The following is a 25,602-nucleotide window of genomic DNA, read 5'->3' on the forward strand; positions in this document are numbered from 1 at the left end:
ACTGGGCAATGCAGGAAGCTGTGACGATGCACATAGTCAATGTACAAAGCTTTGGAGACACTGGGGCCTAGGTCCAGCATGCCCTTTAGCCTTCTTAGGAATCATGAGATGCTACTGTTAGTTGTGTGACTCTGGAGCCCTCTCTGTGCTTGGCAAACATAACTGCCTTTTGCTTGTATATGCATTTTCTGTACTTCTATAACCATATAGATATATTAAAAATATTTTCTCATGTACCTGCAGTGTGGGAAAAACTTGTTATTTGTCATCAGACAAACTGGATTTCAAATCTCGATTTCATTACTACCTTGGTGACCTAACTTTTTGGAGCCTCAGTTTCTTCATCTGTCAAATAGGAAAATAATCTTGTTTTTAGGTTGTCATGAAGATCAAATGAGAGAACACTGTGCATATTCTAAATTGAAATGTTAATTATAATTTCTATCATTGTCCGGGGCATCTTTGCCGCTGGGAGTGGCTAATCCATTTCGAGTATGTGTAGCAAACACTGGATGAGATGGCCAAAGGGAGGGCCAGTGGGCAGAGAGGTTGGCACCCTATCAACAGCTTCTGGGCAGTCAGGGTTTTTGCATGAAGAGTTGGGACTACTATAGCCAGAGCTTTGGGAAAACCTGTAACAGCATGGCTAAGTCACAGTGATTCACAAAGCAGAAGACTGCACTTCAGAGTTTATTCTTTTCTCTGCCTCTGCCTTTCTTTTTCTTAACATTGTTTTTTACTTCCCTGGTTTAATTCTGGAAACTTCATCACAGAGCAAAATGGTTGCAGTCCTACTGTTACAGTTGGTAGCTAGTCAAGTATGAGCAGGATAGAAGAGGGCTTACACACGCACACACACACACAGAGAAGAGGGCTTACACACACATACACAAGAGAGCTTACACACACATAGAAGAGGACTTACACATATGCACACAGAAGAGGGCTTACACACACAGAAGAGAGTTTACACACACGTATACACACAGAAGAGAGCTTACACACACACAGAGGGCTTACACACATATACACACACACAGAAGAGGACTTACACACACATACACACACACATAAGAGAGCTTACACACACACACACACACACGCACCCACCCAGGAGTGTTGGGTGACCATCAGGTGATGGTCAGGCGGTTGTTAACTGTCTCACTAAAGTAATAATTGGTCACAGTTGGCATCAGGCAAAGGCACGCTCCTAATAGATAGAAAACACCTGAAACTGATGATCAGCAGCTTCCTGATAAGATCTCAGGATTTGGGAGAAGTGATGTAAGACGCCGGACTTATGCCAACGCATAAAACCCCAAGTCAAAAGGTCAGACCACACACTTGCCTTTCAGGTTGCCCGCTTGGCTGTCTTCCAAGTGTCCTTTCCTTCCTTTCATTCCCATTCTAAAGGAACCAGAATAGCTTTTTCCTGTTTAGGAAGGTTTATAAAAAGAATAGGAATAGCCATTTCCTATTCTTTTTAATAAACGTTCACTCCTGCTCTAAAACTTGTCTTGGTCCCTCCTTCTGCCTGATACCCCTCAGTCGAATTCCTTCTTCTGAGGAGGCCAGAATTGAGGTTGCTACAGACACGTACAAATTTGCTGCCGGTAATAACAGGAAGTCTACTCCCTTATGAGAGATAAATGTGGCTAGTAAAATGAATTATAGGTTTAAATTTTGTAGCCAGATATCTGTGCTTGAAAGTTTGGTACAGAAAGTAGCAGCATCAGGTTCTCCCCCTTTTTGTTGAAACATTCTCTTTGGAGTTGAGCAGGAGTCCCACTGGTCATCGTCATTGGGGCACTGACACAGATCGTCCAGAGCAGCGAATGGTTGTGATTATTTCATCCTTGACATTGGAGTGTGCATTCTGAGTTACTGTTGTACCCTTATTCCTTCATCACAGATAAGGAATATCTGATTTGGCCCAGGAAAGTGTCAGGGAAACTGAATTTTGAATTAAACATTTTCTGTAGGAATTCTGCAAATAGAAAATTGAGATTGACTTTAAAAGATTTATTGCGGGAGGCTGAGGCAGGAGAATCGCTTGAACCCTGGAGGTGGAAGTTGCAGTGAGCCGAGACCATGCCATTGCACTCCAGCCTGGGTGTCTCAAAAAAAAAACAAAAAAACAAAAAAACCAAAAACCAAAAAACAACAAAAACCCCCCAAGATTTATTGACACTAAGAAAAGAACACATTTCCTTAATTTCTTGTGTATAAAAAATTTTCTTTTTTAGATGAATCAACAGGGGTCATCTACAGAAAGAGGATTGCAATCTGTCAGAATGTGGTTCCAGAAATTTTAAGGAAGGTAAGTTCATTTTAAAGTTTAATCACAGTTGTTGTAACATTGAGTATTTTTTAATAGTCATGAAAAGGAACAGCATTTTCTGATGTAAAGGAGCATTAGAAACTTCCTCCTCCTTTTACTTCACAGCTTTCTGAGGAAGAAAGCTCTTTCTTATCCAACCTCAGTTTTAGCAGATGCCACTGGAGATACTTTGTCTCTCTGTCTTGCGAAGGACTCTTAATGGACATAGAGATGTTGTGCAATTACTTTAAAGATACTTTTGGCATTTTGCATGAAGTGACTAATCTTTTCATGATTAGAAATGACTCTTAGGTGAGAATGATCAGAAATGGGAAGATTGTAAATATTTAGTCTCATCTTTAGTAAGAAAGAGAAAAACTTCAGTTTCTAATTCACTATCAGAGATAACAGCTATTTACCAGAGAATAATGTTCTCCACGCCCTCTGTTAAGTCTTTATGTGTATTTCTCTAAAGTAATATCATTGATGATGAAATCTTCATGATAGCAAATTGTTTTCTCTCTTTGAAGAAGAGCACTCTGGTGATTCTTTGTTGGAAAAAGGTGAGTGGAAATTTTTAATCACATTGCTTGAACCATAGAGGGATTTTCAGTGGGAGTCCTTTTAGAGCTATGAGGAAGTCAGAGGAAAGCATCTGGATATGCCCTTTCAAACAGGTCTCAGAGGGTAGTTTCAACCTGAGAGAGATTCTGTGTGTGATGTTGTGTTAGTCCATTCTCAGGCTGCTAATAAAGACATACCTGAGACTGGGTAATTTATACATAAAAAGAGTTTTAATGGATTCGCAGTTCCACATGGCTGGGGAGGCCTCACAATCATGGTGGAAGGTGAAGGAAGAGCCAAGGCACATCTTACATGGCAGCAGGCAAGAGAGTGTGTGCAGGGGAACTGCCCTTTATAAAACCATCAGATCTCATGAGACTTATTCACTGTCATGAGAACAGCATGGGAAAACCCGCCCCCATGATTCAGTTACCTCCCACTGAGTCTCTCCCATGACATGTGGGGATTATGGGAGCTACAATTCAAGATGAGATTTGGGAGGGGATACAGCCAAACCGTATCAAATGTGGAACCCAGCTTGGCTCCTGCCGACTAGCTTGCAAATTAAATTGCTGTGTTGTATGTGGAACAAATGGCAGCTTCCATCACTTCCTTATCATGAGTTAAAAGACTGTCACATTCTTCAGTGTAATAAAGCTGATATGACAATGAAAATGAACTCTCTTTTTTCCAGATGGTAAAACTTGTTGCACTGTAGCAGCAAATTATTACTGGCTTTTTTCAGAGTGTGTACTGTGCCTTTGCCCTGTATACTCACTCTGAATCTATTATTTAAAAAGGCATTCAACTTCGTCTTGTATCTCAATTCTTAAATAATTTAAGGACACTTCTGACTTGTACAATTCTGCCTTTGTAGTTTTCCATGTCTTCACCTAGGAAACCATACATTTCTACGTATTGGACAGAGTTTAAAATGAAGAAAATATTTTACCTGATATTGTTCTGCATGTAAGCCTGTAAGTGGGCTCGATTAGAATCCATCAATTTAAGAAGGCCATAACCAGCCTTAGAGGAGATGCGAAGGAGGCTGATAATTTGCTTAGTGTTTAGCAGTTAGGGAAATTAGGCCAGGGACTGTATAGCCTACATAAATCCTGGGTCATTTGCATGTCCTCACCAGCACTTAGTAAGGTCATAGTATGTTTGATTATCAAAAATGTACAGCCACTGGCGAGCCATCATCCATATATCAGGATTACTTGTCCTCTTGGTTATCTAAGACTGAGAGTAACTCTGGATGTGGTCATTATGTAGCCTGCTCTTCCTAAATTGAGAAAGCCATTCTCTTTCTGTTGGACAGGTGAGCATTTTGAAAGTACCTAATATCCAATTAGAAGAGGAGTCATGGCTCAATCCTCGGGAAAGAAACATGGCTATACGGAGTCACTGCCTTACGTGGACACAATACGCATCTATGAAGGAAGAGTCTGTCTTCCGGGAAAGTATGGAAAACCCAAATTGGTAAGACTTGTGTGTGTGTGTGTGTGTGTTGGATGCAGGGATGGACACATGAGTACGTACATTCAAAATCTGTGGTTCTATACTTATGACCTCTGTTTATAACTCATATGAATTCCACATTATTAATTTTTTAATCACAGTAATTAATGATTTTTTTGGAGGGAAGATCAGGAAATGATAGAGTTCAACTCCCATCTGACCATCCCTCCCAATCCTGGTGTCTTTTTCACCGGCTCGAGAAGTAGTGTGTGTTATCAGTTTGCTGAATATTCTTCCGGACCTTAAAGAGATACCTTTAGATACTTACATATATACTCAAAGAGTCTGTATAGTATGATTTTGTATACATTTTTAACATATATTATAAATTATAAATTATAAATTGTGAGTTTGTAAATTGTGTACTTTTTTTTACTTAATGGAATGTTTCTGAGCTTAAACCATGTGATATATAAATATATATATAAACAAATATATAAATATATACATAAATATATAAATACATATATAGCTTATTCCTTTATTGCATATAATTCAATCCTGTGATTGTATGACATTTTATATAGCTACTACTTTTTTGATAGACAGATGGTATCTAAGTTCTTTTTTTTACAAACAATACTATAATATTTGTGAAGCATATGTTCCTTGTATGTGATCCTTTATGTTATATATGAGTTGTTTATTTAAAGTAGATTTTTTTTTTTTAAAATGCAGTCACGCTCTGTCACCTAGGCGGGAGTGCAGTGGCATGATCATGGCTCATTGCAACCTCAACCTCCTGGGCTCAAGTGATCCTCCCACCTCAGTCTCCTGAGAAGCAGGGACTACAGGCATGTGTCACCATGCCTAGTTAATTAAACAAATTTGTTTTGTAGACATGGGGTCTCATTATGTTGCCCAGGCTGGTCTCAAACTCCTGGGCTCAGGTGATTCTCCTACATCAGCTTCCTAAAGTGCTAGGATTCCAGGCGTGATCTACTGTGCCTGGCCTAAAGTAGAATTTTTAAATATCAGGTTTATTGAGATATTATTTGCATACAATAAAACTTTTCTTAGTGTATAGTTCTTTGAGTTTTGACAAATATATAGTTGTGCCACCACTGCCACAATTAAACTATAGAACATTTTAGATAGGTTTAAAACCGTTAATATTATAAGACCAATCAATGGGGAAAGAATATTTCTTTCAACAAATGGTGCTGGGATAACTGGATATCCACATATGAAAGAATGAAGTTAGATTCCCTACCTCGTGTAAAATACAAAACTAATGCAAAATAGATCAAATACCTAAATGAAAGAGTTAAAACTATAAGACACTTAGAAGAAAACATAGGTATAAATCTTTGTGATCTTGGGTTAGGTAGTAATTTATTAGATACGATAGCAAAAATTTAAGCAGCAAGATTAAAAATAGATAAAATTGACTTCATCAATTAGAAACTTTTGTATTTCAAGGGACACTGTCAAGAAGGTGAAAAACAGGCTTGGCGCAGTGGCTCATGCCTGTAATCTTAGCGCTTTGGGAGGCCAAGGCAGCCCGATCACTTGAGGCCAGGAGTTCGAGACCAGCCTAGTCACATGGCAAAATCCCATCTCTACTAAAAATACAACAATTAGCTGAGTGTGGTGGCACACGCCTATGGTCTCAGCTACATGGGTGGCTGAGGCACAAGAATAACTTGAACCCAGGAGACGAAGGTTTCAGTGAGCCAGGATCACACCACTGCACTCTAACCTGGGCAACAGAGTGAGACTCTGTCTTGGAAAAAAAAAAAAAAAGACACACAATAACAAGTGTTGGTTGTGGATATGTGGAGAAATTAGAACCCTTACATGTTTCTTATGGGAATATAAAATGGTGCAGCTGCTTTGGAGAACAGTTTTTCAGATCTTCAAAAAGTTAAACATAGAATTACCATTTGACCCAGCAATTTCACTCCTAGGTACTTCAAGAGAAATGAGAAAATATATGTCCACACAGAATCTTGTATAAAACTTTGATAGCAGTATTATAATAGCCAGAATGTAGAAACAAGCCAATGTCCATCAACGGATAAATATATAGCCCAATGTAATATATTCACAAAATGGAATATTATTTAGCCATAAAAAGGAATGGAGTGCTGATTCATGGTTAAACATGGACAAATTTTGAAAATACACAAAATGAAAGAAGGCAGTTACAAAAGGCCACATATTGTATGGGTCCATTTATTTGAAAAGTCCAGAATGTGTAAATCCATAATGACAGAATGTAGATTATTGGTTGCCGTGGGTTAGGGAGAGAGGAGAGTGATGAGTGACTGCCAGTGGGTATGGAGTTTCTGTTTTGGGGTGATGAAAATGTCCTGGAATTAGTGTTGATGATTGCAGAACTCTACAAATATACTAAACCTCACTGAATTGTGTACCTTAAAAGGGTGAATTTTATGGTAAGTGAAATATATCTCAATACAGAAAACTATATAGCTGATTCTCAGGACATGCATACATTTATTAGTTTATATAGTGTTTTAGTTTGGGCTGCTATAACAAGAATACCATGAACTGGGTGACTTACACAGTAAACATTAATTTCTCACAGGCCTAGAGGCTGGTAAATCCACCGTCTAAGCACTGGCCTTTCCAGTGTCTGGTGAAGGCCGTATTTTTGGTTTGCAGATGCTGCCTCCTCATCATTGCCTCACATGGTGGATAGAGTGAGTTCTAGTCTTGGTTTCTTTTTATAAGGACATCAGTCCCATCATGCAGTCTCTAACTCATGACCTCATGAAAACCTAACTACCTCCCAAAGACTCAGTCTCCTAGTACCATCCCATTGTAGGTTAAAGTTTCAACACATGAATTGGGGGTGGCGGGGGAGGGTACCGACATGCAGTCATAACATACAGATTCTGTCACATTGCCTTCCAATGTGTTAATATGCACATTTTACACTGATCAACAACACATGAGAGGGCTTATTCCCTTACAACATTGTCAGCACTTATTCACATGCTTTTTATCTTTTGCCAGTATAATGGGTGAAAGATGATTAATTTTTTTGAGATGTGTTTAAAAATAAGCAAAATATAAGCACTAAATGTTAACAGTGATTATTGCTGTGAACTGTGGTTGCTGTGAACTGGATAATTATCTGTGTTTTTTGTTATTGTTCTGTGTGGTTTGAATTTTTTATTATAAACTTATCATTTTATGGAAACAGTAAAGCCCTCAAGCCCAAACAACTATAAACCAAAAATCTAAAATCCATTCTTAAGCCCAAACACTTGTCCAAATCATTACTGCTCTCCATAACTTTGGTCCTGTAGTGATAATTCTAGGATGCTGCAGCAGCCCGCTGAGTGGGTGTGAAAGCCATGTCTTATTAGCATCAGAGGTGGGCTTGCTCTGAACCACCCACTATTTTTTCTGTCTTAGTCTCTCTCATGACAAGAGTTTCACATAGGGCATAGATGTTTGGGATTAAGTGTAAAGGCTGTGGCCAGAAAATAGAGCTTCTTTCTTTGTATGAAGAAATAGCAAAAGGATGGAATTGGCTGATTTTGTGCAAAAAAATCATTTCATCTACTTCATTTTAGCCTTAATTTTTGCACATATTTGAGCTATTAGCTAGTCTTAAAAGGTGAACTAAACCTTCATCTGTGATATGTAAAATGACAATTAGCTCTGAGAGGGAGGATATCCTTTAGGAACAATTTTTCTTTGTGTGTTTTTCAAAAAGTATTTTAAAATAGTCATTCTGATTCTAGAAACAATATTGCATGTGTCTTGTAAAAATATTAACCAATTCTGAGAAAAAAAGGAAATATCATACCTGGAGATATTGTCTGTTTACATGATTTTCTTGGTCCATTCCTAATTGATACTTAGATTGGTTTTGCTCTTACAAACAGTGTTGTGATGAAAATCTCTATGATTAATATTTTCCCACTTATTCAATTACCATTTAAGGTAGATTGAGCAAAGTGAGATTTCTTGGTCAAAGGTTATATGCATTTTACATTTTGGAACATATGACCAGACTCCTGTATAAGAAGATTTGACCAGTTATATGTTTTTTTTTTTTTTTTTTTTTTTTTTTTTTAATTTCTTTGGTTTGTTATGTTTCAGTCCTCTCCAAAACACTACCTTTTCTATCATCGACACAGGAGGCTAACACTTATTGATGCCTACTACGTCAAGGTCAAAGCTATATCCTTCATGTGCATTCTTTTGAGGCTTAGGTTAAATAACTTGCCCAAGGTGATACAGTCAGTAGATTGCTAAACCAAGATACAAATGCAGGTATCGTAGACTCCACCTTGAGCACAGTGGTGAGGCAGGAATAGGAACATTTACAAAGGATGGGTTTATCTTGTTCTGTAGAGTGCTTTGGATCCCAGGTATGAAGGATGGGTTTTGTCCCTTCAGCAACAAGCAGCCACACAAAGGTTTCTGAGTAGGGGCTGATATGCTGAAAGCTGGGATCCACATTCTAGAGAACTTATGTTTCCTTAGCTCTTGACATGCATTTAGAAAGGCATTTAGGCAGACATTCTAAATAAATAGGTAATGGCATGGGATGGGGGCATCCAAGAAAGATTCATTGTTACTTTAATTTCTTCCCTTTGCTAAGGAAATATGAGAGTAATGGCTAGCTACTGCACCCAGAATAGGGACAATTTTTTTTTTAAAAGGAAATAAAAAAGCTGTCAGGGCTACTAAGTGTAAAATTAGACTTTCAAGCTGTGTGTTGGTTAGCAGGTGTGGGTGTGTGACTAGAAACCAGATGTCACTCTGTCCCTGTGCATGGCCTGTTGGCTCAATTCAGAGATGGGCTCAAAACAAGTTTCCTTTAGAAACTAAGCCTTGCTCTATGTCCTCTTTACATAGTTCTGATTTTGGCTTCCCACTGACATGTCTACAGTTGTGGCACCTTCTTGGGTGAGAGAACTACATTGGACTTTCCCCCATCTGTACTATCACACAACGGGATAGCTCTAATATGCTTTCTTCCTTCACTAATTGTATACGACATTGTCTTCCTGTAGTTTTTATGGAATGGAATTTCTATTCTCTCCATAATAGGTATGGGAAGATAGGGTGAGGTCCTGTTTCTCACTCATCTGACTCTCCCAGAACCCAGGTTGGCACTCCATGCCTCAGAGAAGCCTCCTGTACTTACTTTATCCCTCCTCCTGTATCAGTTAGGCTGCCTTGTGCTGCAAGTAGCAGAAACCCTGACTCAGACAATACCAGCCATCCCTGACATGTGTTCACTATGTACAGGCTCTGCTTTAAGTACTCAATGTATATATGTATATGTGTGTGTGTGTATATGTGTGTCTATATTTAATCCTCATAATAACCATGTGAGGTTGGAACTATTATCTTTGTTTTACAAACTGAGGCTAGAGATGTCAAGTAACTTGTTCTAGGTAAGATGACCAGTAAGTAGCAGCACCAGATTCAAACATGGGCTGTTTGGCTTTCGAATCCAAGTGGTTGGCAGCGACACTGCCCTTCCTGTCACTAAGGAACTGCATTATCTCATAGCCAAGTGGGCAGTATTTCCATAGCTCTTATTCTTTTGGCTCTACCTTTGTATGTCAACTTTTTTTTTTCAAGTTTGGATTCCTCATGACTATCAACAGCATCTAGAATCAGCATACTAATTTGTCCACATTTAGTGAGAGAAAGAGCTATGTCGAGGAGGGAACCTGTCTCCTAGCCATGAGGAAAAAAGCCCTTCCCCTGATGCTGATTGAGTCAACTTAGGACACCGGCTCCCCCAGACCAATCAGCGTGTTCAGAGGAATGATATGGCTATATTGGCAGATCCAGCCAAGATCTGCCCTTGGAGCAGGGGGTGAGGTCGTCTGCCTCTGAAGCACATGGGCTGCATGGGGGTGGGTAGGCACCTGAACAGAAATAATTGGGGCGTAGTAGAAGGGGACTCTGCACACATTTTTTTCCTCTTCATGTTTTCTTGGCATCACGTTGCCCGTTGTCTTTATTTTGCTTTGGAAGTAATGGAGACTCACTACTGCAGATTATTATGGGGATATTTCTGTACCAGTGATCAGGCCTCCTAAGGGATAGGAACCAGGAATTGGAAAGCCAGCAAGACCTAAGGCAGCCTCATAGTCTCTTATTTTTCTATGTCTGACTACTTTGTGTAGTAATTTACAGATCTGCTTTATTTACATGGCCAACCTGACTCCCTCCAGGCCTGCACCGGGTCTCTCCTCTCATGTCCTATGCCACAGTAACTGAGTAGGCTTCTGTGTTCAGAATCCTACCACTGGGCCAGGCGTGGCTCCTTACCTATGATCCCCGAACTTTGGGAGGCCAAAGTGGGAGGATCTTGTGGCCAGGAGTTTGAGACCAGCCTGGCGACATACCAAGACCTTGTCTCTACAAATAATAAAGTGATTAGCCGAGCGTGGTGCCACATGCCCGTGGTCCTAGCTACTCAGGAGGCTGAGGTGGGAGGATCGCTTGAGCCCGGGTGGTCAAGGCTATAGTAAGCTGTGATCCTGCCATTTAATTCCAACCTGGGCAATAAAGCAAGACCCCTGATATAGTTTCGCTGTGTCTCCACCCAAATCTCATCTTGAGTTGTAGCTCATACAATTCCCATATGTCGTGGGAAGGACCCAGTGGGAAGTAATTAAATCATGGGGGCAGGTCTTTCCCGTGCTGTTCTTGTGATAGTGAATAAGTCTCACGAGATCAGATGGTTTTATAAAGGGGAGTTCCCCTGCACAAGCAGTGTTTTGTTTGTTTGTTTGTTTGTTTTTTGCCTGCTGCCACGTAAGACATACCTTTTGCCTTCCACCATGATTGTGAGGCCTCCTCAGCCTTGTGGAAGTGTGAGTCCATTAAACCTCTTTCCTTTATAAATTACCCAGTCTCAGGTATGTCTCTATCAGCAGCATGAAAATGGACTAATACAACCTCCGTCTCAAACAAAAAAAGAGGAGAAAGAAGAATTCTGCCTCTGAAACTGTAACTATGTGCCCTTGTACAATTTGTGTCACTTCTCTACTCCTCAGTTTCTTCATCTATATGATGGGGATGATAACCCTTTCCCAGAGGGTGGTTGTATGAATTAAATGAAGTTGTACCTAGAGAAAGCTTAAAATAGTGCCAGCCCGTAGTGGTCAGCAGATATTAGTGTTTTGTATTATTACTTTTACAATTGTTATTTTCATAATCTTAAAAATTCTGATAACTTTTGATTCCAATTCTCAGTGTATATTTAGTATAGAAACAGTGTTTGTAATGATTTACTGTTACACTGCAGAAATATGTTCATGTTGTGCTTTGCATTCCCTCAGTACTCATCTTTGGGGCTACAAGTGCCTCAATTTGAGAGGCATGGGACTGGGAACTTTGTATTTTAGTTCCAGAGTGAAATTTAAGCTCTGGAGAGAATAGTATTCAGGCTCAATGCAAGCAATTGGCATGGACTGAATCTGCTCACATTTCTGGTTTTCTTCTAGGTTCATGCAATGATCTTGGCAGTTGTAGATTCAGGGGCATCAGATCACATAGGGTCCTCTGATGCACTGCTTGAACGTGTAGAATGAGAGATGCCATGCTCGTGCTCTACTTTGCCTTAAGACACTTGGGCCAAATCAGAAAAAAGATAAGTGAATCTTAATCTGAAAAGAGGAAAAAATTAAAGTCAGCTTTTGTGGGAATATGCTTTATTATGTAGAGCAGGACGCAGGCATTTACTTTGAAAATGGAGAATGAAGTGTATTATTTTAGACTTTTCAGAAGGAAGAAAAAGTCATGGTTTTTACCCTCCAAAGCCTTATGTTCTGAGATAGGTTTGTTAATTTCTTATCATTTTGTGTTTGTGTCTGTTCTTTAAAATATATTTATTTGTTAGTTTCTGGTTCTTATTTATTACCCTTTCCTTTTAATAGGTATTTGTTATACCATGTGGGAATATAATTGACATGCATTTGATTTGGTTTTAGTAATTGACATTTGCTTTATCCAAGTACTACAATGTAATTCTGAAAGATAATCACCTTGTAAAAGTATTTTCTTTGGCTTTACTCTTTCAGCATATGTGTTTTTATGCTAAGTAAAAACTTTCTGGTATCTTCAAGTTACTACTATGATTGGGAACCTATTCTATTCATGATGTTGTGGAACTGGGTTTTTCCTCAAATGTAACAAGATTATTCTTCTACATTCAACACAGCATCTCAATGGCCATGTCTGTAGCTTTCCACATCTAAAAGCTTCTGCTTATCCTCTGATGCTTATTTTTGACAAGAAAAATGCCCAGCCAGGCCTGGCACGGAGACTCACGCCTGTAATCCCAGCACTTTGGGAGGCCAGGAAAGGTGGAAAAGCAAAAGCTCTCCCAGGGCCCTGCATAGGCCCATGGGCAGGTTGGAGGCTGGCTCTTTGTCTCCAGGTACTTATAACCTTATTGCATGAAAACCATTTTAGGACCCCATTTGGCCCACCCTCTCCTGGGCACAGTGGTTGGGCATAGCTGGGCCATGGCAGTGTGTCAACACTTGATGAAGGGGCCGGGCACAGCTGGCTCATGCCTGTAATCCCAGCACTTTGGGAGGCTGAGGCAGGCGGATTGCTTGAGCCCAGGAGTTCCAGACCAGCCTGGGCAACATGGAGAAACCCTGTCTGTACTAAAAATACAAAAATTAACCGGGCGTGGTGGTGTATGCCTGTGGTCCTAACAACTTGGGGGGGCTGACTGAGGTGGGAGAATTACTTAAGCCTGGGAGACGGAGATTGCAGTGAACCAAGATTGCGCCACTGCATACTCCAGCCTGGGTGACAGAGTAAGACCATGTCTCAAAAAAAAAAAAAAAAAAAAAAAAAAAAACCAAAACCCTCAGCTTAGCAAAATGTGTGCTAATCATTTGAATATATCCCTCATGGAATATAGTAAAAAACAAGTCAAAATCAAACTTAAACCCAGCATTACATTAATGAGATGAGAAACTGTTCTTTTTTTTTTTTTAGACAGGGTCTCCTTCTATTGCCCAGGCTGGAGAGCAGTAATAAAATCACAGCTCAACTGCAGCCTTAAACTTCGGGGCTTAAGCAATTGTCCCACCTCAGCCTCTGAGTAGCTGAGATATAGGTGTGTGCTATAATGCCTGGCTAATTTTTTTTTTTCTTTTTTGTAGAGACAGGGTGTCACTGTGTTGTCCAGCTGGTCTTGAACTCCTGGCCTCAAGTGACCCTCTTGCCTTGACCTCCCAAAGTGCTGGGATTACAGGCGTGAGTCCCTGCGCCTGACTGCAGCTCTTGTTAGGTCAATACATTTTCATTACTACTGAAATTACTCATGAATCTTCTTCACTGTGTAATAGATATGTATATAACTTTTTAAATGTTTTATTTTTGAATTTCTGGATTAAAACGTCCTAAGTCTCAAGTGTTCATCTGAAAAATCACAAATAATATAATTTGCATGTGCTGAGAGCTAATTGGACATATTTTTTGGTGTCCATTGTTTCACCCTGCTCTGGAGTCTTTTTAGTTTTTTTTCCATGAGTGAATTCGGTAGTCTGGTGACTTCTGTGTGTTTTTAAGATTAGCAGTGGCATTTTTGATTGACCTCCAGACCTGCTTTTACTGAAGTATTAAAATACTCTGGCTCTGCTGACTTAGGAATTATTTCTAAGCCCAGTCCTGGAGCTAAAGGGCTTGAGGGTGTAGTTAACTAATAGCCTGAATAAATACTACTGTATTCATCCCAAAACATGACTCCCTCTGCTCATATTGACCTTGATTTCCAGTGCACCAGCGGATAATCAAACAATTAGCAGAAAGCACCACCAATTGTGAAAAGCCAAGCAGTAAAGGCTTTTCTATACAAATATAATCATCTGGGCTGGAGCTTTATTTTTGGCTTAATAAGACTGCCCTCCAAAAGATACTCATTTGCCAGTTGATGTTTGTGTTCATATAATCAGAGTCTCCTCTGTTTTTTTTTTATCCTGTACTAATTGTTTTGTGGTGGCTGTGCACTGAGGTCACAGTTTACCACTGTATCCCATGTATTTAGCACAGTGCTTGGCTCACAGAAGATGCTTCACCACCATTTGTCTAATAAATGATGAATGAAAGTCTGCTAAAGAGGATGCAGATAGTACTTGTGGGCTGAAATGAGAATGGCAGGGGGGTTGTGGGTGGGAAAGGGAAAGAGAAGGAATTTGCTGCAGGGCAAGTTCAAACTGGGGAAGCCCAGTAGGTTTTGGTAGGAAATGACATGTAGAGAAAATCTGTGCATTGAGCCAGTAATCTGGGAGCTTCTCTTCTTGTTTCTGCTTGGTCATTTTATGTGCTCTTTGACTCTGGGAAAAGGGATAAAGCTAGCCTAAGCTCCCTCACAGAGTGAAGTGAAGACTTAATAAGATAAAAAGTAGACGTGTAGACATGCTATGCACATTTATAAAGCACCGAATAAATATAAGTTGTTGGAACTAATGGGATTAAATGTTGTTTTCAAAGTGTGGTGACTGTTTAAAGTTACGAATTTTGAAAATTAAAGTAAGCTGTTTTATTGAAAAGGGAAGTGATAATTGAGCTAGAAACAATGATGTTTAGCCAAGAGAGCATTCAATGACATAAGTAGGAGCTTTTGAGATATAGTCCAACACTGCCTACAACATTTCAGTCTGTAGCAGACTGCATATATTAAGGTGGTACCGTAAGATTATATTGGAGCTGAAAAAGTCCTGTCGGCTAGTAACATCATAGTCATCTTAATATCATAGCATGATGCATTACTCATGTGTTTGTTGTGATGGCAGTATAAACAAACCTACTATGCTGCCAGTTGTATAAAAGTGTAGTGTATACAATACATAATACTTGATAATGGTGTATTAGTACATAATACTTGACAGTGGTATATTAGTCCTTTTTTATACTTCTATAAAGAAATAACTGAGACAGGGTAGTTTATAAAGGAAAGAGGTTTAGTTGACTCACAGTTCCACATGGCTGGGGAGGCCTCAGGAGACTTACAATTATGGCAGAAGGTGAAGAAGAAGCAAGCACCTTCTTCACAAGGTGTCAGGAGAGAGAGAGACAGTGCGGGGGAAACTGCCATCAGATCTCATGAGAACTCTCTCACTGTCAGGAGAACAGCATGGGGGAAACTACCCCCATGATTCAATCACCCCCCATCAGGTCCCTCCCTTGACATGTGGGAATTACAATTTGAGATGAGATTTGGTGGGGACACAGAGCCAAACCATATAAATGGTAATAAATGACTGTGTTACTGGTTTATGTAATTACAATACCATTTATTGTTTTAAAGTGTACTCCTTACTTATAAAACGTTTTAAAAAGGTAACTGTAAAACAGTCTTAGGCAAGTACTTCAAGTGGTGTTCTAGAAAGCATTGTTATCATAGGAGATGACAGCTTCATGTGTGTTATTGCCCCTGAAGACTTTCCAGTGGGACAACATGTGGAGGTTGAAGACAGTGATATTGATGATGATGACCCTGTGTAGTCCTAGGCTAATGTGTGTGTTTTTGTGTTAGTTTTTAACAAAAATATTTAAAAAGTAAAAAAAAGTGAAAAAAGTTAATAGAATAAGAATATAAAATAAAATATTTTTGTACAGCTATGCAATATGTTTATGTTTTAAGCTAAGTGTGCTTGCAAGAGTGAAAAAGTTAAAAATGAAAAAGTTTATAAGGTAAAAAAATTACAGTAAGCTAAGGTTATTATTGAAAAAAGAAATGTTAAAAATAAATTTAGTGTAGCCTAGGTGTACAGTATATATAAAGTCTACAGCAGTGTACGGTAATATCCTAGACCTTTGCATTTACTCACTACTCACTCACTGACTTATGCAGAGTGACCTCAGTACTGCAGGCTCCATCATTCATGGTAAGTGTGTATCATTTTTTATAAATGGTATATATGTGGTATGTGTCTTTTATACCGTACTTTCACTGTGCCTTTTCTATGTCTAGATATGTTTAGATACACAAACACCACTGTGTTGCAGTTGCATACAGTATGCCGTATAGTAAGATGCTGTGCAGGTTTGAAGCCTACGAGCAATAGACTCTACCATTTCGCCTACGTGTGTAGTAAGCTACACCATCTAGGTTTACGCAAGTATACTCTATGATGTTTGCACAACGATGAAGCTCGCTAATAATGCATTTCTCAGAACATATATTCATTGTTAGGTGATACATAATTGTATCTTAGTGGACGCCTGTTGACATTTTTTTTTCCTTGAGTTTTCCTTTGAGTTGTTTTGAGTTGTATGTTGGCCCAAGGTTCAGTGGGGGAGTTAAAAATGTAGATTCACCTTGCTAATTCTAGTTTTGTATCCCTGGACTGACTCCTGAAAATCGACATTTTTAAAGTTCTCCTGATGAATCTGTTGAGTAGCTAGATTTGGAATCCCTGATATCTAGTAAGTATCCCATGGTCCCAGTGGTAAGCAAACATACAGCTGGCAGCCCTTTTGGAACTTCATTTTTTGTAAAATTCTTGTTAATCTTATAAAGCATGATCAGTTAATATTCTGGCTATTTAGCAAACACTAAACACTCTTCAGTGGAAACACCTGCTGAAAAGTCAAAATTCAGATGAGGGCTCTACTGAATTTTTGCAAGAATGATCAATGGAAATAAGGGATGAGGAGGGGAGACTTTAGTGAGTATGATTAGTGTCAAAATTATATTGCATTTTCTGCTCTTAGGAAACACAGATGCCAGTTAAATTTTTTTCTTTTGTTTGGTTAGCTTTTGTAGCTATAGGAAATAAAAAATTTTGGTATTAAAAATTATGACACTTTATTAACCAGGCATTGAGATAATGCAGGATAACCTAAAGCTCTCGAGACAATAGAGAGGAACCTAGTGACAATCTAGTCTTAGGGTCTACCTCCTCCATTGGGCAGACAATCAGCACCAGCTGTGAGTGGGATGCACGCACTGTTGGGCCTGATATCCCAAGACAAGCCTCCACCTAAGCTAGTTTACAAACCATTGTGTATTTTGAAGCTTCGCCATCAACTCAGGATGCCCGTAAGCTTTCACTAAATAGACACTTTTCTAGGTAATAGGATTGTGGGAAGGGACATGGGATCTGAAGTTAACTGTGTTAATAGTGGCCCTGTCACTTATTTTTGTGTGACCCTAAGTAAGTTTGCCTCTTTGAACCTCAGTTTTTTTAATCTGTAAACTCGGGTTAATATTATATACCTTCTAAGACTGTTGTGAGAATTAACTGAAAGGCATGCATATAGAAAACTTAATACAACGTTTTACCACAATAGGCTATGAAAATATGTTAACTGTTTTTATTAATAATCACTTCTTTTTTTTTTTTTTGAGACAGAGTCTTGCTCTGCTGCCCAGAGTGGAGTACAGTGGTATGATCTCGGCTCACTGCAACCTCCACCTCCTGGGTTCAAGCAATTTTCCTGCCTCAGCCTCCCGAGTAGCTGGGTTTACAGACATGTGCCACCACACCCAGCTAATGTTTTATATTTTTGGTAGTGATGGGGTTTCATCATGTTGACCAGGCTGGTCTCGAACTCCTGACCTCGTGATCTGCATGCCTCAGCCTCCCAAAGTGCCAGGATTACAGGTGTGAGGCATATTAATAATCAATTATTAAATACTATGTTTTAAGAGACAGAGCCAGACTGTCCTGAAATATGTACCTGTACTAACCTGCTGGGCCTCTGAGATTCTACCATTTAATTTATTTCTTAGTGTTATGGCATACCCTGTTGATACTCATTGTTAATAATTTAGGTAACAAGCTGTTGGTTTCTGGCATGGGTTAGAAGAACAGCTCAGAGGGAAAGCACTGAGGAGAGGAGGTCAGAGAAGGATGGTAGAGTGTTTGGTCTCACAGTGCAGAGTGTGGGGTAGCAGGGTGAGACAGGAGGCTGGGAAGTTGGGAGGCTTCTGCTCCAAGAGCTTTGAATGTCAGAACTCGGGTGGGGATGGGTTCATTCCCTTCATTGCCAAGTGGTTTATGGTGATTGAGTGCCACCTAGAAGTTAATGAATTGCAGAGTCTTAGAGTTGGCCGGGGCTGGATTTTCACAGTGGTTATTTGACTTCTCAGCCACTGTGCCTTTTTTTTTTTTTTTTTTTTTACTTTAAATGGGAATAATAGGGAATAATAATGGTGGTTGTAGTAGAACAGCATTATTGTTACTAGTGTTAGTACTGTTTACTCACATTTGTTGAATGCTTACACATAGTACCTTGAGTGCTGTCCACAATTTGCCCTATTCAACCTTGAGACAACTCATGAAATAGGTATTATTAACCCCATTTTACAGAGAAGAGCAAACTTCACAGAACTTCAGGAACTTACTATGTGAGTGGGTAGGCAAGATAAAAGAAGACGTGAATGTAAATGGTCTAATTCCAGGAGCCACACCTTTGTTCCCTGTCTTAAAGATATATATATACACATACACACATACACACATATATATATATTTTGTGTGTGTGTGTGATTTTACACATGTAAATACACACATTCATGTTAAGGCTGAAACTACATAGCATATATTGAGAGCTCTGCAAATTGCATTGGTTTTCTGTGGAGGCAGTTATGTAAATGGGTTCAGACAGACAGCATGGGAGTGACTGCATAGTCTGGCATGGTGGAGCAGCAGTGAGCCAGGAAGTCTCTGCAGCAGCAGCAGAGCCAGAGAATTGGGCAGGAGTGAGTGGGCCGTCTGACTGGAAGACCCTGTGTTTCCTTTGGGACCCCTGTTTCTGTGTACTTACAGGAGAATGCTAAAAACATGATTAGAACTGAGATGTCATCACAACAAGAGTATCTGTGGAAACTTTTTTCCCCCTCAAAGACACTTTAATTAGATTCGCATCATGAAAACAATTAGGCAAGATTTGCCATACCTAACCAGTCAATAATTCAAGGACAGGATCTCATTAAGAGCTTTTGCTTTCCTGGAAACTGCTGTTTTGAGGATTCAGCACTGGTGGCTGTGTGCTCTGGGGATTAATTCCTGATCCATATTTCCCCTGAACTTTTTTATTTTCTCAAATCCAGAAGAAAACAAATTTTTAAATGACTGTATAAGCTGCCCTTCATTTTCACAAAGGTGTTCTGGGATTTGAGTTGTGCTTTCTCTGTCACAGTTCCATTGGGTTCTGTTTTGAATGACACCCACTAAGTGGACAAAGCAAGAGATGGGACTCAGATACAGGTGCTGCTTGAGTGGGTCAGCCTCACTCTCAGATTTTGTAGGTGGCTTATCCCACAGCCACGTGAAGGTTGTCTTCTGTTGACCTGAGCCAGTGGAACTCCTGACACATCTGGTTCATTTTCCCTGACACAGGTATTGAGATGTACTATACATTTCTTCCCTTCTTTTGCTTCTTCACTTTCTCTTCCCTACACTCCTTCTATCTCTTCATTCTTTCCTTTCTAAATGCATTATTGATTTCCTACCATGGGCTAGTCTTTGCAATTGGAATTGAGGATGCAATGAAGAAAAAATAGATACAACCATTTAGAAAAACATTTGGCCTGAACTATTAAAGTTGAAACTGTGCATGTGCTATAGCCCAGGTAATTGACTGCTGGATACTCCAGAGATACTTGTGCACATATATATCTGGATACATTATAAGCATTTTCATAGTAGCACTGTTGATAATAGCCATAAGCTGGGTCCATTCTAAATGTCTTCTGTAGAGTGGATAATTTGGAGTGTTTTCAATCAGTAGAACACTATGTAGCAATGAAAATGAACAAACAACAACTACATGCAACATTGTGGATGCGTCTTATACACATAAAACTGAGCACATGGGCATTATTCACCCTGCCTTAATAGGCAGTGACATGATAGGTGTGTGCTTAGGAAGTTGGCTTTTGTCAATATGGAGTATAGGGAATTCATGCTGGAGACAGGACCCCATTGGGAGGCACTTTGCAATGGTCCTGGAGAGAGATAATTCCATGCCAAGCCCAGGCAGTAGCAGTAGCAAGGAAGAGAGTAACATGGATTGTTGAGGGATGTTACAAGTGAAATAAGCACAATTGGGTGACTTATTGGATGTTTGGATTGATTATAGAGAGGGGACCATCTAACATGTTGCTAAGATTTCTAATCTCATGGACTAGAAAGACAGTTGTCATTCACTGAGAGCAGAGGAAGACTAGGATTTTGAGGTGATAGCTAATGAATCCTCATGACATTCAGCTATGTGACCTTGGGCAAGTTATTTAACATCTCTTTGTCATAGTTTCTTCATGTATAAAAGAGAGAAAATAATTTTCAAAGCATAGCAACCTCAGAAGATAATACAATGTCTGATATAGAATGGACACTGTTACAATACTGAGTTTTGAGGAGTAGGTATGACCCTGAATTTGTAATACCATAAATGTGATGGAGAGTCCTCCCTGTAGGCTTCTCAGAGATGAAAAACAGGTGAAGGAAACCTTGAATCATCCTTTTATGTCTTGCATATGATGAAACACTATGTACTTCAAGTACAGGGTGAGGAGAAAGTCTTAGGACACAGCTACAAAGAAATGAGATTACATAACGTGGGAAAAGGAAAGCCAAGAGGTGATTTAACAAGACTTTGAATGAAGAGGAAGCCAGAAGTTAGCAGGTACCATTGCTGAAAATGGTTTAAAAGGCACAGAGTCATTTATAAAATGCCTTATTTATTTATATAAAAGTGATACTCAGGGTCTTATTCCTCAATAGACTTTTTTTGGCAATTGCCAAAGAAATACGTATTTTTTTAAATAGAAAATTTATAAACCACTAAAAAGAAGAACAAAGCATGTAAATAACATATATAGTTCTAATGCCCTAATGTTGTTAGCATGTTAGCTCTGTTCACTTACTCATCTGTCCATCCGTCCGTCTGTCCATCCATCCATCCATCCATCCATCTTTTTTTAAAAATGAAGATGAAATTAAATCATATGTTGTTGTGTAAACTGCTGTGTTTTGCACGGAACTTAAATGGAGATGAATTCTAGTGTGAGGGATTTAGGTTAGCTATTTGTAGTAAGAAGAGTGTCTGATGTGCTTTATCAATGAGTTACTGAGGGAAAGTGCAATATTTTCTTCTCTGGCAGTCTTAAAATATAATAGGATAAACTCTCATCTCATTGATGGCAAGGGCATGACCCTGTTTTACTGCCCTATTATTCTCTGATATGTGGACAAAACCTGAGAGTGCTTTTCTGAGGACTTACTTCTCCCAAAAGTGGCAGAAAGCAATATTGGTTAGAGTATGATGTAAGAGACTTTTATTAATCTCTCACCTACATTTGCCTTCAGGACTGGGGACTGAAGAGTTCCTCTCTCCCAAGAGTGTGAGACTGCTCAACTTTTCATTTCTTAATATTAAAATCACTGTAAAATTCTATTCTGACTAATCCAGAATAAAGACGGAAACGATTAGTGTCACCAGGATACAGTTTTACATGAGCAAATCATTTTAAATAGGCTTAAATCTAAGAGGTGAAAACTGCTTGGATGGAAGGTATTTATGTCAGATTGGATGGGATAACTCCTGTGTGTGTGTGTGTGTGTGTGTGTGTATGTGTGTAAGAGAAGGTGAGGAAAGGGAGAGGGGAGAGGGAGAGAGGAATTCTGAAGGCTTCCTTTTATTGTATGCATGATCTAAATGTAGAGGCTACTGCTATTAGCGAGGTCTAATTAAGAGGTTTTGATAACTATTTTGACCAAAATGACAGTTTGCCAGATCCAGCATTTTCTCAGATTTTTGTTTGTTTGTTTCAGTGCATGTGCTCACATATGCATGCATATAAACACATGCCAACTATACATACAGGAGACGTGGCTCTCATTTCCTTTCCACAGAGATGTAAGGTTGGGAAGATGTATTCTGTGTTGAATATTTTTGATTACAAAGAAATTGAATTAATTCGTTTAAAAAATGCTCATTGAACTCATTCAGTGTAAGCACTGTGGTGAAAATGGGGGATAGGAAATTGTCTAAAAGCATCAAGGAATGGCAATGAGCGTTTTAGTCAGTGGTGCAGGTGTGACTATTAATCTATACCTGGTACTTAGTGTCTTCAGAAGAGATACCCCCTTTACCTTCAGGGTAAAGCCTAAACTTCTCAGCCTGAGGCCATTTGCAACCTTGTCTTCAATTATCCTTTCAGTCTCATATCCTAACATCTCCCACGCCCACCTTATGCTCCAGTCATTCCTGTGGGAAGAATTTATCAAGCCCCATACCATGTACTGGGCAGTTTTAGATAACTTGTGGCTCCTCAGACATCTCTCTTCCTTCATGCCTCCTTACCTGGGTCCTTGTGGTTTTCCTCTGATGGAATGCTTCACCTCCAATTGCTGACACTCTCCCACTTGTCTATTTGTCTTTTCCACTAGCCAGTGAGATCCTGGAGGAGAGAGACCATCTCCTTCTCTGTGGGCCTCTAGCAGTTGGTATGGCACTTAGCATATAGTAGCCATGCAGTCAGTGTGTTGAACAAATGAATGAATGAAGCAAAGTTAAATGTAATCCAAATCTTTAGTGGTGATGAGCTCCCTTAGCTTTTGTTTATTTAGGAAAGTCTTAATTTATCTTTCATTTTTGAAAGATAGTTTTGCTGGATATAGTATTTTTGTCTTGTAGGTTTTTTTTTTGTTTGTTTTGTTTTGTTTTTTAAATTTCAGTATTTTTAATATGGCATTCCATTCACTTCTGGCCTGCAAAGTTTCTGCCAAGGAATGTACTGAAAATCTTATAGGAGCTTAATGTGATGAGTTGTTTTTCTCTTACTGCTTTCAAGATTCTCCCTTTTTCTGTGACTTTTGACATTTGATTATAATGTGTCTTGGTGTGAGTCTTTTTTTTTATATATATATATATTTTATTTAAGTTCTAGGGTACATGTGCACAGTGTGCAGGTTTGATACATAGGTATACATATGCCATGTTGGTTTGCTGCACCCATCAACTCATCATTTACATTAGATATTTCTCCTAATGCTATCCCTCCCCCAGACCCCCACCCCGTGACAGGCCCTGGTGTGTGATGTTCCCCTTCCTGTGTCCAAGTGATCTCATTGTTCAGTTCCCATCTATGAGTGAGAACATGCGGTGTTTGGTTTTCTGTCCTTGTGATGGTTTGTTGAGAATGATGGTTTCCAGATTCATCCATGTTCCTGCAAAGGACATGAATGCATCCTTTTTTTATGGCTGCATAGTATTCGATGGTGTATATGTGCCACATTTTCTTAATCCAGTCTATCATTGATGGACATTTGGGTTGGTTCCAAGTCTTTGCTTTTGTGAATAGTGCCGCAATAAACATACATGTGCATATGTCTTTATAGTAGCATGATTTATAATCCTTTGGGTATATACCCAGTAAATGGGATTGCTAGGTCAAATGGTAATTCTAGTTCTAGATCCTTGAGGAATTGCCACACTGTCTGCCACAATGGTTGAACTAATTTGCACAGGTGTGAGTCTTCTTGAATTTATCCTAGTTGAAGTTCATTGAGCTTTTTCAATTTATATGCCAATTTCCTCCCTCAAATTTAGGGAATTTTCAGCTATGATTTCTTCAAATAGGCACTCTGTTTCTTTCTCACTCTCTTCTCATTCTGAGATTCCCATAATGTGGATAATGATCTGTTTGATGCTGTCTTGTAAGTACCTTAGGCTCTCTTGACTTTTCTTTATTCTTTTTATTTATTTTTTGGTCCATGACTCAATAATTTCAAATAACTTATCTTTAAGTTTGCTGATTCTTTCTTCTGCTTGATCATGTTTGCTATTGAATGAGACCCTCTAGTGAATTGTTTTTTAGTTCCATTATTCTTCAACTCTGGAATTTCTCCTTGGTTCTTATTTTTCTCATAGTTTCTCTTTGTTGATAGTCTTATTTTGTTCTTGCATTTTATTTTTTCTTAATTCCTTTAGTTGTCTATTTTAGTTCATGGAGAATTTTAAGATGCTTATTTCAAGTTCTTTGTGAGGTAATTCATAGATCTCTGTTTCTTTAGGGTTGGTTTCTAGAGATTTATTTTGTTTCTTTGATTGGGCCATGTTTACTTGTTTCTTTGCATGCATTGTGATCTTTTGTCGAGGTTTGGGTATATAAAAAAACAGCCACTTCTCCCAGTCTTATGGACTGGCTTCATATAGGAAAGACCTTCACTGATCAACCTAGCTTGAGATTCTGAGGGCCTCTCAAACCTTTTTGGGGGATGCAGCTTCTCTGGGTTTGTGGTAATTTCCCAGTCAGAGAGGACTGCCCCTGTTCTCAAGAGCCAATGATCTTTTGTTACCCTTGGTGTCCGTCTGAGGTACTGCAGGCTCTCTAGAGTAACAAGCCACCATGCTTGCTTTTGAAAGTATATTGCTATTTCCTTTAGCACTCTGAGTCATGCCCCTCTTAAAGACAGAATGTTGGATGCACAGTTAGCACTTTTCTATCCCTTCTGAGGGAGAAGCCAGAAGCTGGGAGTTTTTTCTTGATTGTGTTACACTATGCTGGGTGGGAGGGAGCTATCATAGGTAAAAGCAACAAAGTTTCTTATCTGCTTGCATGTGGCTCTTCTTGGCTTTGCACTCACCTGGGGTGCTGCTAATTCTTGAGGGAGTTCTCATAAAGGCAATTTGGTTTGTATATTGTTCTTAAGTCATTATCTCTGGGGGTAATGAGGGCTTGGGACTTCCTGTTCAGCCATCTTACTTCTATCACTCAAGTGTAATCTAGATCCCTGTTTTATGACATGAAGATAATTAATATTGATATAATTTTGGTAATTAAAATTGGTAGAGATGGTGACATATCTCTTCTGTCTCACCCCCTTCTCCAGTCGAGGATTGAAAAAGTCATTCCAGGTTTCTGGTTTTCTAATCTTGTCTCTATCTGACTCTATTTAGTAATAGTAGCTAACATTTAATAAATACTTATGTGTCAGGAACTCTTCATATTCCTGTGATGTGTGATAAGTCATTTACTTGCCACAGTAGTTGTAAAAGAAAGATACTATGGTCGTTTGCATTTTACATGTGAGGAAACCAAGTTATAGAGAGTCGAAATAATTTACCTAAGGTCATATCATTGATAATTACCTCAGACTCAATTTTAACAAGAGATTTTGCAGCATGAAATGAATATTCTTTAATTTGAATAAGACTGTTGTTAGTATTATATAAACTATAAATTACTTTTAACAAAATCTTCTTAT

General features: G+C 39.1%; 1 protein-coding gene across 3 annotated transcripts in view; it reads left to right on the forward strand.

The window, feature by feature from the left end:
- PRELID2 (PRELI domain containing 2) overlaps positions 1–25,602 on the forward strand; it is a 75,472-nt gene that overhangs the window by 13,568 nt on the left and 36,302 nt on the right. For 2 of the 3 annotated variants that reach the window (XM_073010601.1, XM_008014834.3), the window contains exons 3-4: positions 2,247–2,320; positions 4,206–4,366. In XM_073010601.1, coding sequence (XP_072866702.1) covers positions 2,247–2,320; positions 4,206–4,366 — 235 coding nt within the window. Of the gene's footprint in view, positions 1–2,246; positions 2,321–2,850; positions 2,884–4,205; positions 4,367–25,602 lie in introns of all 3 variants that reach the window. The other variant, XM_008014832.3, reaches the window with a different exon arrangement.

This window comes from Chlorocebus sabaeus, chromosome 23 (genome assembly GCF_047675955.1).
Source record: "Chlorocebus sabaeus isolate Y175 chromosome 23, mChlSab1.0.hap1, whole genome shotgun sequence".
NCBI classification, from domain to species: domain Eukaryota; kingdom Metazoa; phylum Chordata; class Mammalia; order Primates; family Cercopithecidae; genus Chlorocebus; species Chlorocebus sabaeus.